We start from the raw sequence: 19,021 nt of genomic DNA on the forward strand, positions 1-19,021 counted from the left end.
TCAATACAATTGATTTAAATTGTGGTCTATAATGACCTATCTTTTGTAAAAACCAAATCGTAAGTAAATTTCAAAACGAAAGCAGTCTTGTTAAACTGATAATTGAGACGTTCATCAATACTATTTAAACATTTGATCAAAAAATTTTGAAACATAATTAAAAGATATTACATTAATTAAGCTTCCTTCGGTTACACTCTGTAATTATTAGTTTCTGGTTTAATATTACAAGGAACACATTTAACCACACGTACTCCGTATCTATAATATACCATTACCTAAATGGGTTTAAAATAAAAAGGATATAAATAATTTGTTAGAAATGTACCTGAAAACAAATCTTTATTTATGGTTTTTTTAAGCTGTAGAAAATGATATAATCAGAAAATATTTTTATGATGAATTGAGACATTAATATCTTGTTCAAATATTGACTTGATCTTGTTGATATCTGCCTTACTAAAAATATTAAACAACATAATTTAATATTAGGTATATTTAACATTACAGGTCTTGCCCTCGACACTGTACGCAAAATGATATTTTTTATAGCAATTTTCAAAAGTATATAATTAAAATTAGATGCAAGTAAAATGTATTCGTGTTGTCCTCAATAATTTTCTCAAGATTAAATCAGGCGTCCTGCAAGGCTCGATTCTGAGTCTTACATTTTGTTCCCACTTTTCTAAATTTTGCCAATTTGTCGTTCCTCCAGGAGGCTTAGACAAAAATGTCAATATGAAAGTGAAGAAAAAAGGAATAGTAAAGCGTTTCTGCAGCAGATGAAAGATGAAAATTAACGATTTCGATGATTCGATTGGCCCTAAGACTGTTAAACCAATTTCCCTCATGGAGTTAAACATGCCAGAATAAAATCGACATATTTGTGGTTTAAAATAAATTCTTATGACTTCTTACTGCAAGGGATTTCGGTCGACTGGATTACAAGGAATTATGAGCATGACAACTTAATATGCAAGTGCAAGTACCTTTTCCACATACTGGAAATACTTACTCTAGTAATAAAGTACACTGATCAACGATCCATTACGCAAAGGACATACATATTTTTTATTGTATATGATCTTTATACATTGATGTTTGTGATGTGATAAATTGGATCGAATGCATTTATTTGCGTGAATGGAGGGGCATCCCTCAATTACCTCGAGGAATATCGATTACTCTGGAGTAATGAAAAGAATTGTGTAATTTATTAGCGTGAATGGCAAGGTTTGCCCCAAATTATCTAGAAGAATATCGAGTTCTTTGGGGTAGTGAGAAAATAGGATACAACGCATGGCGGGATATGAAAAAAGTTCAATGGCAATAAACCATATTACCCGAATTACCCCGAGGAATATCGAATACTGAGGTAGTGTGAACGAAGTCTGGGGTGGGTGTAATTTATTTGGGTGAATAGTAGGATTTATAACCAATTACCCCGAGGATTATGACGTACTGTGGGGTAGTGAATACAAATTTTGGTGTGTGAATGTATTTATTAGGGTGAATGGAGGAGCGTATCCCCAATCACCCCGAGGAGTATCGCGTATTTTGGGGTAGTGTGAACAGCCTGTGGAAAGAATTTCATTTATTAGCGTGAATGAAGGGGTTTATCCCCCGTTTTCCCGAGGTATATAGAGTAGCCCGGGATGCAATGAATGTACTTTATTAGCGTGCATGGTATGGCTGTACTCTGGGGTAGAACGAACAAAGTCTGGTATGAATGTAATTTATTCGCGTGAATATCTGGGTTTATCTCCAATTAACCCGAGGATTATGGAGTACTTTGGGGTAGTGTGAAAGTGTGTGAATGTAATTTATTAGCGTGAATGGCAGGGTTTGCCCCAAATTATCTCGAGGAATATCGAGTGCTGTAGGGTAGTGTGAACGAAGCCTGTGGAGAGAATTTAATTTATTAGCGTGAATGAAGGGGTTTATCCCTTATTACCCCGAGGAATATCGAGTACTCTGGAGTAGTGTGAATGTAATTTATTAGCGTGAGTGAAGGGACTTTTCCCCGATCAGCTCGAGGAATATCAAGTCCTCTCGGGTAGTTTGAACGAAGTGTGGCATGTGAATGTAATTTATTAGCGTGAATGGACGTGGGCTTACCCCAATTACTCGAGGAGTATTGAAGTACTCTGGGGTAGTGTGAATGTAATTTATTAGCTTGGGTGAAGGGACTTTTTACCTATTACCTTGCGGAATATCGAGTGCTCTGGGATAGTGATTTTTATATATATAGAAAGTTCCGCTGTTCATTTTTTGTAGGATGTTAAGCCATAATACATAGCAGATTAATTCTTTTGACAACACCAGCTTTTATTATTCAATTATATTCATTATCAAATTAATTTTATTAAATATAAACCAAATAATCAGACATATACTTTTATATTTATTATCAAATTATATTTTATTAGCTAGGCCAGATAGTATTTCGTTTAAATCTTATAACTAACGGTAATAAACTCACGTGATAATATTATCAATGACCAATTTGCCGATCACACTTCGTGCTGAAAGTCGAAGCCAAATGAAAATAATCTCATAGTGGTACGATGAAAATAAGATATAAATATAATCTGTCTTTTTTCAATTTATTTACATAATAGACATTTTTTAAATGGTTTTAAGTTTTTTGTATAAGCGTTTAGAGAAACAAAGATCCGTTTGTTTTAAACAAAGCCTAATCTTTTATTTCTATTCTTACAGTTCAATCGCATGATTTTACTGTTTATGTCTTTACTTTAGTAAAACAATCAGTGCGTTATTATACATTTTATTAAAAAAAAGTTTCGATTTCAAAGGTATTTGATCATCTTTCGAACAATATATTATCCAGCAGGTGTAATCATATATTCTGTCGGTTATCTGAGATCCTTGGATTAGTGATAAAATCTGTTTTGTTTCCAATTCATCAATTCTTATATCAAAAAAGGGTGAGACATTTTTTCCCACGTTTGTTTTGCTTGATATTGGATATGTTCTGCGAAGGAATAATCTTAATCCACTTGGAAAAATTATTATTTGCGTTTACATAAATTTACATAATGCTTAAAATAATATATGTTTATAAATGAGCTTTTACATTGAATTATAAAACAATGCAAAAGTCAATGCAAAAAAGTCGAAAAAGTAAAAATTGACTTGGTTGTTTATAAGGTTAATAACATAAATAATGATGGTAATAATGAAGAACCATTATTTAAATAAAAATAATAATAATAATTACGTTACGAAGTTACGATAGCTCAAACGGTAGAGGAGCCGCGTATCTAGCCGAAGGTCCTGGGTTCGAATCTCGATCGTGACACTGACTTTTTTACCTCAACCAATACCTTACATAAAGATTAATTAATTGAAAGATGTTATTTGGTTATGATATTTAATACGATATATTATACCATGATATTTAATGGATTTAATAATAATAACTTGAAATTTCAGGTTTTTCTTGACCAATTAAAGAAAGCTGCACTCTGCTTAAACGTTAGTAAAATAATGCTTAAAAAGTAGTAGTAGTAATATTTAAATCAATTTGGAAGGACGAAGTTTCAAGTAAAACAGGACTAGTTGAATTTTAAAGATAAAAATTGTAAATCATTTTAAAAAATGTGTTTGCATACTCTTGCAAATGTTGGATATTGGAATGTTGTTGAAATTTCTTCTTGAAGTCTACATGATGGGTTCGTTGTTTTCTAATCATAATCTAATCTAATCAGCCAAATTCTCGCGAGTCTGACATATTCAATGGCTAATTTGTTGTTAAAAAAGAAAGGATCGACAAAATAACGCACAGACAAACCATTGAAGGTGGCCTCAGACAAAACAAAAGAATGATCGGACTTCAGGTTTTCCTGTTATATGGTTAGCTGTTTTAGACGTTCTGTTCTGTCAGACTAGTTGAATAATCGTTTTGCTAGTTATGGATTTAGAATAGGTGGAAAACGTAGACAAACAATTGCTTTTATACTCGTGAGTTGAACTTTGACCGCTTAACGTCTGCGGGATGAACAATCTGTACTTTCCAGTCAAGTTGGTCATTTTTGCTTTTTTGACCTTTCAGGTTTCGCCATTTTCAGTGTTAGCGTTGGAATAAATAGAAGGTGTTAATAATTAACCACTGCTGTTATATACCTGACCATACACTGAAGGTAGGAAAGGCGCGCTTAGCAGAGCAAAAAAACCTGGGTAGGTGATAAAGTATCTTTTCACCAAACTTGAAAGAGTTCAACTAAATGCATAAATCTATTAGGTTTCGTGGTTCGATTGATCAAATAAATTATTTTCAATTAATTAATCTTTAATTAAGGTTTTGGTTGAGATAAAAAAGTCAATGTCAGGAGCGGGATTCGAACACACGACCTTCGGCTAAATTCGCCCTTGCTCTACCACTTGAGCTATCGTGACTTCGATCCATTCGGACCAACTCCCCACCTCAACCTACAATTTTTCGAATTTTTCCTTCCTTTTTGCAAAGGTTGATGCACAGTTGATGAGGTTGTAAAACCCAATTGGAATAAACGGGGAGTCGAAATGGGAAAAAACCCTCGAGTACAGATGGACAGTGAGTTTACCCAGTGCCGTTGTAGTCTCACAATGCTTCTATCCATGAAGATGGCGAAACGCTTCTTACTACTTTAAGACCTAAACAAGGCACGTAGGCATATCGATAATTATCGTAAACTATCAAACTTAATCGAAGTTTTTGGATAGGAAAAGTACTAAATACTAGGCCAATAATCGTGATTTTTCTTCTTGAGCTCTGTAGGGTGATGAACCGTAATTTTCAATCGTTTTGGTCTGCTATCCTAGCTTTTTTGTCTGCCAGGCGCGTTTCATTTCCTCGCCGTTTTTATTGTGGGCTTCGAATAAATTTGTTTCACCCTGCTTTTCTATCCGTCAACTACCGAATATGGCGAACACGACTTACAAACCTGAACTACCGTAGGCAGATTGAATGAATTGAATGATCGGAAACTATGTATTTGGAGATAGCAAAAGTATAGAATACTAGGCTAATAAAATAACGTGAAGATGACGATAACCTGTAGTTTCGTCGTTTCCAATTTTTGTTTGCTATATTTGCTCTTTGGTCTGTCAGGCAGTTTTTGCTATTGGCCATTTTCAGTTGTTTCCAATAAATGGTGCTGACTTACACTGATTGTACCAACCACTAAGATGGCGAACCCCGGGTGATATCCGAAAATAATGGACAGTCAAAAATCACCTTAAAGGCTAAGTTTTAGAAATGTGTGGTGTTTAGTGACCGTTAGTCAATGATTATTTGGTCGGACAAAGTCTGGTGTGACGTATGTTTTAGAAAAACATTTTCTTTACCGTGCCACGTTTCGATCTTTATTGAGATCATCTTCAGGGCTCAAAGTGTTTGTTTTCCGTGTAGATGTGTCATTCTTGTCTGTCGTGTTGAGACTGCCAGTGAGATCTCAGTTAAACAAAAAACCCTTTGAAAACAAAAAACTTTGAGCTCTGAAGATGATCTCAATAAAGCTCGAAACGTCTAAAACCTACGTCACCCCAGACCGCATCTCACGATCTCCGAATGATCATAGCGTTAGGTTTAACAGCAGAAGTTAAGAAAAAAATTCGGGAAAAGGACCAAGGACTTCTATTTGTTCGGAAAATGAAAGAAGTGAATGTAATTCGATACGGACGCTGCCATGTTTGAAATTTGTTTAAACGAATTGGCAGGCTTTTATGGTTTCGGGCCTTTTATTCATCCGCGGTTCGCAATTACAGAAAAGGACGAAGGATAATAAACAGAAGGGGTTTTAAACGAAAAGCCCATCATCCTCATTGTGCGTTTTACAACCGGCCGTAACTCATAGGGAATGTGTCAAACAGGCGGAGAGTTCAACTTGCCGATCGTGATGTAATGGCGGAGAGCGTGAGGATCACGCCTCTTGTAATAGGATTTTAATAAATAAAAGAAAAAACGGGGCGTCGTGGGGCCCAGCGGCGCCCCTGTTAAAAAAAGCATTAAAAAAATAAAATACAGACTCGCCCCATTACTCTTAACCGCAGGCTCATAAACGAAAATCCAGAGGGTGTGTAGAAGGGGAAATTGTTTAAACCAGGTAGCCGTGGCAATTTTCGGTTTTTACAAACGATCCATTGGTCCTTTTTTTCGAACAGAGACAATCTCTATGAAATTACGGGTTTCCCCGTAAACAAACTCTACAGCTACCTTAATGGTCTATTAGACCGGGGTCCATCGCCGATGTCGTTTTTGAGATATTTGCCCATTTAACTTTTTTAACGCCATTAAATCGAAATTGCTTAAGTGAGTGATATTTTTTTTTATGGACAGATTTTATGATACCAAAGATTATTATTTTCATAGCAATGTGTGGTGTTTAGTGACCGTTAGCCAATGATTATTTGGAGATCGTGATGTGCGTCTGATGTGACGTAGGTTTTAGAAAACATTTTCTTTTTATACCAACGTTTCCATCTTTATGGAGATCATCTTCATGGCCTGCGATGTATAAACATTGTTTAAATTTTACAATTACATGTAGGATTTGAAAAAAATGAATTTTACAATGCTAGAAAATTTTAGATTAAAAAAAATACAATGCTAGAAAAATTTTAGATTTAAAAAAGAATGAATTTATACAATGCTAGAAAAATTTTTGGATTCATAAATATAAATACATAATATATACAAATACATACATTAAATATATACATAACACAGCAATATCTCACTGACAATCTTAACACGACTCACAAGAATGACACATCTACAAAGAAAACAAACACTGAGTGAGAATGAATAACTTGATTGACTCTAAAATTTTCTAGCATTGTATAAATTCATTCTTTATTTTAAATTTATTTATTTAGAAATCGATTAACGGTCACTAATCACCACACACTTTTTTTAAATTTAAAATTTTCTAGCATTGTATAAATTCATTTTTTTAATTCAGAAAATTTTCTAGCATTGTATAAATTCAATTTTATTAATCCAGAAAATTTTCTAGCATTGTATAAATTCATTCTTTTTTTAATCTAAAATTTTCCAGCATTGTATAATTCTTTTTTAATCTAAATTTGTTTAGCATTAATTTTCCAGCATTATATAATTTTTTTTTAATCTAAAATTTTGTAGCATTGTATACATTCATGTTTTATCTTCTTTCTAAAATTTTATAGCATTACATAATTTTTTTTTAATCTATAATTTTCTAGCATTGTATAAATTTATTTTTTTAATCCAAAATTTTCTAGCATTGTGTAAATTCATTCTTGTTTTAAATCTAAAATTTTCTAGCATTGTATAATTTTCTTGTTAATCTAAAATTTTCCAGCATTGTATAATTTTTTTAAATCTAAAATTTTGTAGCATTGTATAAATTCATTCTTTTTTTTTTAAATTATTCAGAAATCGTGAGATGCGGTCTGGTGTGATGTAGGTTTCAGAAGGTTTCACAATTACACAGAAGACAAACTCTTTGAGCCCTGAAGATGATCTCAATAAAGATCAAAACGTTGGCACGATAAAGAAAATGTTTTTCTGAAACCTTTTTCTGAAATCACCACACACCTTTTTTTAAATCTAAAATTTTCTAGCATTGTATAATTTTCTTTTTAATCTAAAATTTTCTAGCATTGTATAAATTCATTTTTTTTTTCACATCCTTCATTTATATGTAAAATTTAAACAATATTTATAAATCCCAGGCCCTGAAGATAATCTCAATAAAGTTCGAAACGTTGGCATGATAAAGAAAATGCTTTTCTGAAACCTACCTCACACCAGACCGCATCTCACGATTTCCGAATAATAGAAAAAAAAATTGAGATTTATTTCTGGACCTAATTTTGGAAGTTCTTGGCATCCACTTCCTCTCGACCTAGGTCCATACATATTGAACAATTTAAGCCACGCCGAAAGAGGTTTTTTAAGGCAGCAGGAACATTTTTGTTGAGCTCATTAGTAGACATGCTTATTAATGGTAAAAAAATTACTTCACTATTTTATCCTTAAACCCGGATCTTTTGTCGACAAAATGGGATTAGTTGGATCACATACATGATGGACGATAGATTATAACTGTATTGACTAAGTGTCTGTTTTTTTATCCTTTTAGTTTTGTTTGCTGAAGGTTTGGTCATATATATTTGTCATATATTTAATTATTAAGTATATCATCTTAACTTTCAATCCGGGACATTTATATCATTAGTACTGATGAACGTTTTATTTTTGTTTTTTTACAGTTTACAGTTTGATTTTAGAGTTTAACAGATCTCTTTCGCCTAAGCCTAAATTTTTTATTTTGACCTTTTTTATAAATGAAGAAAGAGAGATCAACTGTATTGCATTTCGATACTTTCCAGCCAGCCCAAGTATGGGTAAAACGGGTGGCGTTTGCTCTGTTAGAACCTGATTTCTTTTAATAAGGAAACTAGCTTCTCGGAAGCTCTACTGTCTCGTTCTCTCCAATTCGTCCTTATTGATTCCTCATGGAACCTAGATCTAGGGGGGAAAATTAGCTCTTCCTGATTAAACCGATGAGTGCTTTACCCTCGACTCTCAGTCCGTGGAGAAAAAGACATGAGGATTTTAAAATAAAGTCGTTATCCTAAATAATGAAATTTATTTAAACAACAAACATTTTTGGCATTCAGAATTTTATTACATAATCAGTTTATGTAATCATGGCAAAGCTGATTTCCAAACGTCGAACATCTTTATTGGCCATTTTATATTTTTATTTTGGTAGTTACCGACCATTTAGGGTTTTCGCGTTTTGCCATTTCGCTATCTACAGCTAATGGATTAGGGTTATAAGCAAGGTGAGGCAATAATAATCGATGTATCACCGATCCGTGGTTATAAATTTATTAATTTCAATTTTTGGAAAAATCATAGGAAGATTTCTCTACAGACAAATCCATCAATCAAGGTCATCCTGTTGTGGACAAAAAATACTGCTTTGTGGAGATTTTCTCGATTTGGAATTTTCATCTGGTTCAAGGTTTACCGTGGAAACGTATGAGCTTTTCTTTACACAATTTCTAATGTTCAAATCCTAACTGCTGATAGGTACTGTAGTTTTGGAATGGATATCTGAATATCTTCCCGTCCTGTGCATAGGATGCTGAAGTTGTACTAGGTAGCGTCCTGTGTCGGTTGTTATATGCTGTATACCTGCCGATATCCTTTCTCTTTCTGATCCTACGGTTCTCTTATATGCTGATCAAATCTCGTCATAACTCACCTTTATTCCTTAAAGCAGTGGCTTTAACTGAAACGACCGAACCTCTGGTTTTTCAACCAGGAGACATCTTGACAAATTCTTACAATTTAACAAAGCTAGCCTAGGTAATTGCTGTTAATATTATGTACAGACCTTTCACTGAAGATGGCGAGAAGATTAATGTGCACGACCGGCTGAACTTAAAGGATGGCCAAATCGAAATGCTCGGAAACGACCAAAATACAGGTTCATCATCCGGCAGACCTCTAGGGGTTTAACAAATTTAACCAGGCTAAGTTACTCTTGGCAAAATATATACACTCTTACCACTGAAGATGACGAGAAGTCGTAACGCATCGCATAGGCCAAAATATGTGGTGGGCATAATATTCTCGAAGTATGTCGGGTTGGAATGGGGCCACCGACGACCTCCAACTCTGCTATTACTGTTTTCAAAGTATGTAAAGACCTACTGAAGGTGGCGAGATCTGGCACTAAAATAGCGAGGATGGGGAGACAAAACGCACGGAAACAACCAAACTACACGCTCATTTACCCTCATCTCAAGTTACTGTTGACAAAATATGTACACTCCTATCACTGAAGATGACGAGAAGTCGTAACGCGTCGCATAGGCCAAAATATGTATGGTGGGCATAATAAAATGCTCGGAAACGACCAAATTACAGGTTCATCACCTAGCAGACCTTTGGAGGAAAAGTTACTCTTTACAAATTTATCCAGGCTAAGTTACTGTTGACAAAATATGCACACTCTTATCACTGAAGATGACGTGAAGTCGTAACTGCGTCGCATAGGCCAAAATATGTAGGTGGGTATAATAAAATTTTCCGAAACCGCCCAAACTATAAGTGCTTCATTTTACAAATGGACGCATTGCCGCAATTTAATAAAGTATGCAAAGAACTACCACTGAAGATGGCGAGATCTGGCTGACCATAAAAACGAGGATGGGCAGAAAAGCGCACGGAAACAATCAAACTAAGGGTTTAAGAAGCAAATATAAATATATACAGACCTAATATTTTAGATGGCGAGAAAAATATTGCTAAGTACAGTTCATCAGATCATTCTATTTAGTATGAAGTATCTTTGTACTAAACTTGAAAGAGTTCAACTAAATGCATAAATCTATTAAGTTTCGTGGTCCGATTGACCAAATAAATTATTTTCAATTAATTAAGGTTTTGGTTGAGATAAAAAGTCAATGTCACGAGCGGGATTCGAACCCACGACCTTTGGCTAAATACGCCGCTGCTGCACCACTGGAGCTATCGTGACTTCGATCCACTCGTACACCAACTTCCCATCTCATCCCCACCTTTTTCAATTTTGAATCATTGAAAAACGGCAAAAAGGAGGGAAAATTGAAAAAGGGGGGTTGAGATGGGAGATTGGTGTCTGAGTGGATCGAAGCCACGATCTCAAGTGGTTGAACAGCGGCGTATTTAGCCGAAGGTCGTGGGTTCGAATCCCGCTCGTGACATTGACTTTTTTATCTCAACCAAAACCTTAATTAAAGATTAATGAATTGAAAATAAATGCATAAATAATGAAAATGTATGCCACTAATAATATGCCTCAACACCTCTACAGAATGCCAATGAATATGACGAGAAGCAGAAAGGAGTTTGAAATGCGGAAAATGCAAGGATGAGCATACAAAAATGTTCAGAAACGAACTAACGAAAAGAAACTACCGGTTTGTCATCTCTCATACTTATAGTGCTTATAGTTTTCAATTAGTAACATCATCTCAATGAGAATGAGTTTTATAGTCGCGAGGTGGATTTTCAAATGTAAATTTTGGGCTTTCAAGATTGACGTTTGTTCACGTTGACATTGGCCATATGGCCCTGATTTTCGCACTTTGCCGAGTGTCGTACTTTGTACTTGGAATTCTTTGTAAAATGTCTATTGCAGTAGGAACATTGTTGTATATACTAATTGGAAACAGATTTTTCAAACGTAAAACCCCATCTGAGGTGGATTTTCCTTCGGTAATCTTTTCCAGATGGTCTTTTATCCCTCGTGAGCCCTACGGGACAATGGTGTGAAACCCGTTTTTCTAAAAGGGCAACGGTCCTCTTCCAAAGAGATTTAAAGATCGTCGCATTTCGAAAACCTTTGTACAAGGGGGTCCCACAAATTATTTAATGTTAAATCCATTCCAGGGATGAAAGTAGGAGGAGGCAGGTAGTGCAACAGGTAGTGGTGGGGATCCTCGGCCCCCAAAGCTGAAAAGCTCAGTCTCTTACCAGCGTTCGAGTTCGTCCAAACACGGGGATTCAAAATCAAATGGTAGTCCGCATACGGTTTTTGTGCTTTAAGTGTGTTTTATTGTATATGTGTTGTACATTTTGCCCTGGAATTGACTAAACAAGGTATTTATTGTAAAGGAATCAAAATTATCCTAATAAATCATACTTTTAGTATATTTTAGTGACATCAACTATTGATCATTTGTTGTTTGGTCGGTTTTGATGATTTTTGTCTACCTTTCCGCGATTTGATGCTTTTGACTGACAATTCGACGAGGATACAAGCCAAAACGATCGTAAACAACCAAACTTAGGTTCATCACCTCGCACACCTAAAAATATCTCATAATTTATTAAATACTTAATTTTAAATACAAAAACCACTTGTTTATCATATAAAATATCATTTACAAAACTAGAATATACACCATTCTTTTCATAAAAATAGACGCTTTATTAAACTCAGCTTAATCAACTCTTCAAAAAAAAAAAAAAAACGGTTTTACAGTTTCAAAATTTTTTCTCGAACAGAATTTAAGGTGATTTGGGTCCGCGTATTCCCGCTGTTTATCTGTGATTAGTTTTGAGCGTCGTCCGGTTGTGGGAGATCTCGAATCAGGTAGGGGTCTCGGGTGTTATCTACTACAATTTTTTTTTTATAAATCCTAGTTTTTGTTATTTAAATTTTTGAACTTCCACTGGTTTTGCAGACAAAATGGACTAACGAACCAAACTTCAGATTCTACTAGGCAGTTGATTATGATGATTATTGAAAAAAAAATACGGAAACTATTTTTAATTTACAAAAATTAATTCAATAAACCGCCAGTGTGGCGCCTGTTTTTGTAATTGTCTAAGTAGAATTGACTTTTTTTTTTCTTTTGGACCTTTAATGTTTAATTTGGGTAATGAATTTTCGATTGTCGACTCAATTTTTATGGAAGCTGATGATTACAGGAGACTTAAAGGTTTTAACATTGAGTAAAAATTGCCAAAAGTAAAATAGAACTAAACGTTTTGTTCTATATGCAGACTTTCTTCAAAAATAATTACCTATTTCTAACAGGTCACTTCTCATAAATGGGCTATCAAATCAGGTCTATGGCAAAAGACCGGTTTTACAAATTGTGTCTTAGCCTTATTTTAAACATAAATTATATGCCAAACATTACGATAATTTGTGTGTGTTATCAAGGGGTAATTAAAGATAACAAAAGGAAATTTTATGAAGCTGTGCTACTTGATCAAATATTTTTCATAGCTATAATTATTAATATAATATTACATATTAATTTTATGGCTAATAATTTATTAAAATTTTGACATCTTATTTGTCATAAATAAATTTAACCATCGAATCCTTGAAGTCTATGACGAAGGAACGACTTACATTTTGCCTAATCTCAATTTTAAAATTAAATCATGTTTTCGTTAAAGTAATTATTTTAATTTCTTTAAATTGCATCAACCATAGATTATGCGAGATATAAGCTAAAGAAATGAAAAGCAATTACAATTTTTTTTAATGAACTTATTCCTAAAACCTAAACAGTTTCTTTTTTGAAATAAATTATTTATTAAACAGTAATGAATTATATTTTTCGTTGACGGTATTTTGTCCTCGATACCGCTGGAAATTCATTGTAGAAAAGCTTTTCCAGTACGAACACCGTCGTCTTTCGTAATAGAAAACAGATTTTTCGACGTTATCTTTTCCGGATATCTCCTTACCCCTCGATAACCCTTTTTTAAATTATTTTTATTCTTATGTTATAAAATCATTATCTTTATAAATGTTGTGTTGTAACATCATAAGAGTGTGTGAGTAACATTATTCACTATAGGGGGAAATTGCGGGGCTTTTGGAGTCTTGGGATGACTGGGTTCGGGATGAAAGGTGTTGGACTAGGGAGTTGGATGTCTAGGGTTAGAAGGCGTCTGTATCGACTTATTGCTGTTTCAAGGTCAAATAGGATTTGGTAGTATGTGTGGTTCAAGGAGAGGAGAGATCTTGGGCAATGGTTCGAAAGATTTGGTCTAGAGCAACTGGATTCTTTGGAGGTTAGGTTCAATTCCGTATGTTTAGATTGGCTGTAATTTCTCGGTTACATTGTTAGGTTCGATCTATTGTCAAGTAGTTTTTGTGTAGTTAATCCTTTATGGCCCAATTTTGGCGTAGGGTGCAAGAAATTTGGTTAAAGGGTGGCGGGAATTCCCGTAAGAAATGTTTAAATGATCGATGTGTTTAAATTGGCGCCAAATATATCAGTGTTGCCAATACACAGGCAGAAATAGAGCACGGACAACACTGCGGCCGCCCTAAATCCACGGGATTTTCCTGCTAACCTTAAACAAAATTTCTAAATTTGGCATTGCTTTTAAGCAACTTTGGTAAAGAAAGGGTTAAATTATAAACAGGATATGAAAAATTTTATGATCGGCAAAGAAACAAAGGATGAAAGATGCAGTGGTTGGATGAGAGCCATGTTGGAGATAGAAGATTCTAATGTGGAACTTTTAGATTGGCGCAAAAAAAATCAGGGTTGCCAACGGGATGAAACATTTAGGAAAAACTTAGCACCTTCTTAAACTCATTGGATTAGCTAAGCTAATTTGATAAATTTGTTGTTGCCCCGTGGCAACGTTGGCATGAGGGGGCGTCGGTGGCCGCAAGGTTTATTCTTTGACACGGCGCTCACCACTGTAAGGTAAAGGACTCGGGTTCGAATCCAGCGGCCCTGCATTCGAACCCGACATACTTACAAATGGGCTTTTTTTTCAAAAACACCAACCACCTGAGGGTTTATATGATCTCTGCTGTTGCGAACGCTCGTTAAAAAAAAAAGACACGTTGGCATGAAAGGCATCAATAATTAATATCAATTCAATTCTATTCAATATTTCTTGAGTCGAATGTGGGATTCCAAGTAATTCTTTTTTCGATGTAAATTTCCAAATTTTTCTAAATTGAGAGAGAAGAACAGAATTCTAGTTGATTGTAGAAGAGGTGAAGGTTATTTCACTGAGTTTGATCCTATATTCTTCCAACCAGGTGACTTGGCCCTGGAAGTTTCTGAACGCCAGTCGAGGTTTGCTGTAAGATTGGCTGCATTGATCGGAATGTCTGCGATGCAAACTGAATACAGAATAGGACCAAGGGTGTTGCCTTGCGGAAACCCCCTTTGGTATATTGGCTGAGGGTGAAGGATGTTCGGATTCGTACTTGAAAGTGGGATTTTTCGATGAGGTTATAAGTATTTTTTCGGTGGGAACAACTATGATGTTAAACGATAAATAAAGGCAACTATGAATCTGTGTAGGTTTATTTTTTGATTATGAAACAGCGAAAACAAGCGGACTTAAGTGATAAAGGCCGATCAAACTGCCAGCTTTATCAAGTCCATTATCAGAATTGACAAGAGAAAAGGCCCTAGTTAAAATTTGATATACACAGACCTTTTATAGTCTTTTCTCAGAAATTTCCCCTTAGATGTTCTTTTCTGAAAAATGACATCAAATCCTTCCTATCTTGTTTGCGTGTGGCTTTATTTATTTCTGTGTGATTCCCGGTTTCAACATTGCAAACACGTTCCTTCCTTATCTGGAATTACAATTGCAAACATTATCTGGTAGATTAGATAGATTTGCAGGGGGTGTAGTGGCTAAGGATTTCTCTTGTAGCCCACTCCTGGCTCATTTCAGGTTTTTTGGCAGTCTTGTGTGCAGTAAGATGATCCAATAATTAAGATTAGTGGTTATAATTAAATTATAAAATTTATGAACGAAACCTGATGACAATGTATTTTAATCGTTTCCGATCTGTCAGGGAAGCTTCGACTTCTCGCCTGGTAGTTGGCCAGGCTAAAAGCAGGGCGAGTCAGTTCCGCCGGTTTATTTCCAGAGGGAAAATCTGAAACCCATCTGACAGACTAACAAGTTTACAAATTTCTTAATTAGTGTCTTTGTAAATAACAAATGTATCTCCTTCCTTGGCCAATATTTTTATATTGATAGACGTTGATTTAAATGGATTTTTATTGCTAATAGCATTTAATTATGCGAGTGAAAATCATAAAGCTATAAATTTGAAAAAACCTATGAAATATATTTTGAATAGTATTTAGTACTCGACATCTTTTGTGAATTTTCTTACGGTTTTGACTTTTTTTTAGGACAGGGAATGCTATGCTATTGCGATGGACACTGCCCAGGAGACGAGCAGAACGGCACTTGCCTCGCGAAGCCTGGGTCGCAGTGCTTCGCTTCTGTCACGGCCGTGTTCAACAAGGAAACAATGCAGTGGGAGCAGGAGAACTCCTACGGCTGTCTGCCACCGGACGAAAGAGGATTCATGCAGGTAAATAATTTTAACGCTGAAAGAAAAAAACCGAGCGAAAATGGCAGAATTTTACTATAAAATCGTAAATTCCTTGTCGATTCTTTGTATTTCATGAGACGTACAACCGAGACAAAATTGATAAATCGTTTCGATTTCGACACAGACAAGATTTTTTGAACTTAGCATATTCATAAGCAAACATAATAGTAAATGACATTTAGAAGAAAAAATAAGAGGAAAACGTTTGTAAGGATGGCGTCCCCTTTTCTACCTGTGACTGCACAGGTGTTCTTTTATTCTCGGGGCTTTGTCGAACAGTAAATGCATCTGTCTCGACCTAGGACCGAGATTATCAAGTCGAACAGGCTTTTGAACTTACGGCTGGAAATACAACTTAAAAAATATTAGAGACAACGTAGTCGAATATACCTTTTTTTTTCAAATTTCATCATAAAACTATAAATTTGTCAGAAAACCGAAAAGGGTTTGATTTTTTTGTAAACAAACTATTTCAAAATTGGTGGGTTAAAACACAAAATTGACAATTTGGTAAATCCGTCAAGATTTCCATGCTGCTTCAGACCTATTTTCACTCTTCTCGTATGAGCTAAAAGCTTTGAGTGCCCCCTGGCTGTCAGAGAGACTATCTTCCATATTGTATCTACTTAGGTATATAGTCAATTCTGTCTTGGGTTTACTCCTAGGACTCCTCATGTGCCATTACCAGTTTTTGAAGCAATGTACTAGAAATAATTAGCCTTAAATGTTTACTCTTCGGCTGTACATCCATTTAAGGACTTGCACTGCTTCAACAAACCCTTTTACTCTTTTCGATGTCCTCCACTTTCTGGAGCCATCTTAAACGTTTTCTTCACCCCGATGTCTCTCATAAGCCCTCCACAGAGTTCACCGACACCCATCCTATATAAAGAGACCTTTTACTAAACAGCCAAAACCCACTTCTGGTGCAGATTCTTTAGCTTCTCAGTTTTACTAATTCTCTACCTCCCGTTCTCTACACTAACCCTCAGAATCTTCCTCACCCGTTAGTTCAGCCTCATTTCTTCCGTAGCAGCCATGATCCCGTTCTCCGACCCATACAACACGACCTTGAAGACGGTTGTCATTGTAAATTGTAATTGCCATTCTGGTCGGACTCCTCACGGGACACTGCCACAAGAAGGCACATACACCGGATAGGAGTACAGACAGAAGAAACACTGTGCAGATACTGTCAGGGAGAGGAGGAGACCGCAGAACACATTTTATGTTTCTGCTAAGGTCTATGTAGGTGCAGGTTCTTGCAACTGTGACAAGAAAAACCACAAGCCAGATCCTACACCAAGGAACCGCCGGCAAAATTGTGGAGGCAGGTTAATAGCTTGAAGCTGGCCAGTGAGTTTTAATAGCACAATAGATCGATTTAGGTTGAGGTGCAGTAGGCCTTGTGGCCGCCTCTCTTATCCCTATCCCTGATGAGTGTAGCAATAGAAGATTAAGTAGTACTTTAGCGTTGTCCTCGTGCCTTCAGGAATATCACTTTATATACCTTCTCTCTCACTATCACTCCCTCTCTCTTTCTCTCTTTCAATTTTTTGCACGTATACAATTTCAGGAGTTTCGCAATCTAAGTCCTACTCTTGCGGTGCAAGTTAAGTAATATTTCCAAAGCTACAGTTTCCCTCATGGCACAAGGTATACCTTTGAGGCAACTTAGTACCTTGACCGCCTAAGTCTGTAGTTCTTAGTCCATCAAATTACTGACCCCACAAGAACAGTGCGTCTTTAGAAAGAATGCACATGTGTAACATGGAAATAAGAAAGTAGTCTATCTCATCAAAACGTTAGGAAATTTCAAGTTTTAAAAGTTGGTTTAAGGGTTATAGGATGCTTTGTTGGATAATTAATTTTTAATGAATCTCACATCGCTAAATAAAGATTAAATACTGCTGAATTTATAGGTTGTCTAAATCCTCGCTGCTTATCATCCTAATCATCATCATCTTTCCTCAGCGGTTTTCTTATCTGGCGTTTCAAACTACATAGTTAAAACGTCCAGAATTTATTTATTATAATAAATTTGTTCACTGGGCAACTCATTTAACTCATTGAATTTATAAGTTCGTTGGTATATTTTTAATGATTAATCTTGGGCACTGGGTCATTTATTGAGCCCGTCTAGACTCGCGGGTTTCGATGTCACTCGAATTTTACTGTTCTACATCTTCAGTGAGGAACCGTCTCATTAAATGCAAACAATTCAGGACTTTCATCAACATCTCATTAAAATAAATTTGCCGAGTGAAATCTACTTATTTCAAAGTGCAAAGCTGGCTCTCTTCTAATTTCCAATCTACGTATCGAAAATACACCATAATTACCGGTCGTTCGCTGTTCTATTTTTTTTTATGGTGAAAGTTCTTGCTTTTTTAAGTCCTTTGTATATTATTAGAACGAAGAAGAAGTAGAAGAAGCAATTAAAGTAAAAGTGCAATGAAGCTAAAGAGAAATTTTATTTTCATTTTATTTTTGTTTGCCTTCTTATTTTATATCAGGAAACTTGATTGTGCTTAGGAATTTTACCTTTGTTTATGCTTACTTATGCTAAGGACATGGAATCAACGATTTTAACGACTTTTGTTGGTGATACCCGGATTAAAGAAATTTCCTAGCGTTCTTGCCAATGGACTCCAGGAGCCGAAAAAAAATATTTTAAGCAATTTAATTTTTTTAAAATATAGTATTCTGCCTTTGTAGTGCATGTATTTCAAGTTGATATATATCAGTTTATTTATTGTTTAGTTATTATAATAAAATGATTTGCAGGATTGTATTAAATGAGATTAGATATGTTAAGAGTTACAAAATCAAAAAGAAGTAAAGAAAAAATATTTTTAACAACCAATTTTGATTCGTTTTAAGCATCTTTTAAAGCCCTTAAATACGTTTTTATTGCAAAAATAGACATTTTTAAGTTAGATTACCGGGTGAATTTTTGATCTAGTGTGTCCAGCGTTCTACTTAAAAATTCGTAACAACTCTGGATTTTGTCCAAATTTAAATTTATTAGAACCGTTAGAAAGCTGCATCTCTTTCCTTTAATCTTTCGGAACAAATTTTATTCGATTATGATTGAGAAAAATAACTATGAAATGAGC

At 35.1% G+C, this 19,021-nt stretch overlaps 1 protein-coding gene across 3 annotated transcripts in view; it reads left to right on the plus strand.

Moving 5' to 3' along the window:
* The window catches only part of LOC106670988 (bone morphogenetic protein receptor type-1B), a 78,943-nt gene that overhangs the window by 42,757 nt on the left and 17,165 nt on the right, over nt 1-19,021 (plus strand). The window contains exons 1-2 of one of the 3 annotated variants that reach the window (XM_014401710.2): nt 11,515-11,647; nt 15,697-15,881. In XM_014401710.2, coding sequence (XP_014257196.1) covers nt 15,705-15,881 — 177 coding nt within the window. In that variant the 5' untranslated portion in view covers nt 11,515-11,647; nt 15,697-15,704. Of the gene's footprint in view, nt 1-11,514; nt 11,648-15,306; nt 15,428-15,696; nt 15,882-19,021 lie in introns of those variants that run through there. The other 2 variants (XM_014401708.2, XM_014401709.2) reach the window with 2 other exon arrangements.

The sequence above is a fragment of the Cimex lectularius genome, unplaced genomic scaffold (genome assembly GCF_000648675.2).
Source record: "Cimex lectularius strain Harlan isolate CLEC.00 unplaced genomic scaffold, Clec_2.1 scaffold206, whole genome shotgun sequence".
Taxonomy (NCBI): domain Eukaryota; kingdom Metazoa; phylum Arthropoda; class Insecta; order Hemiptera; family Cimicidae; genus Cimex; species Cimex lectularius.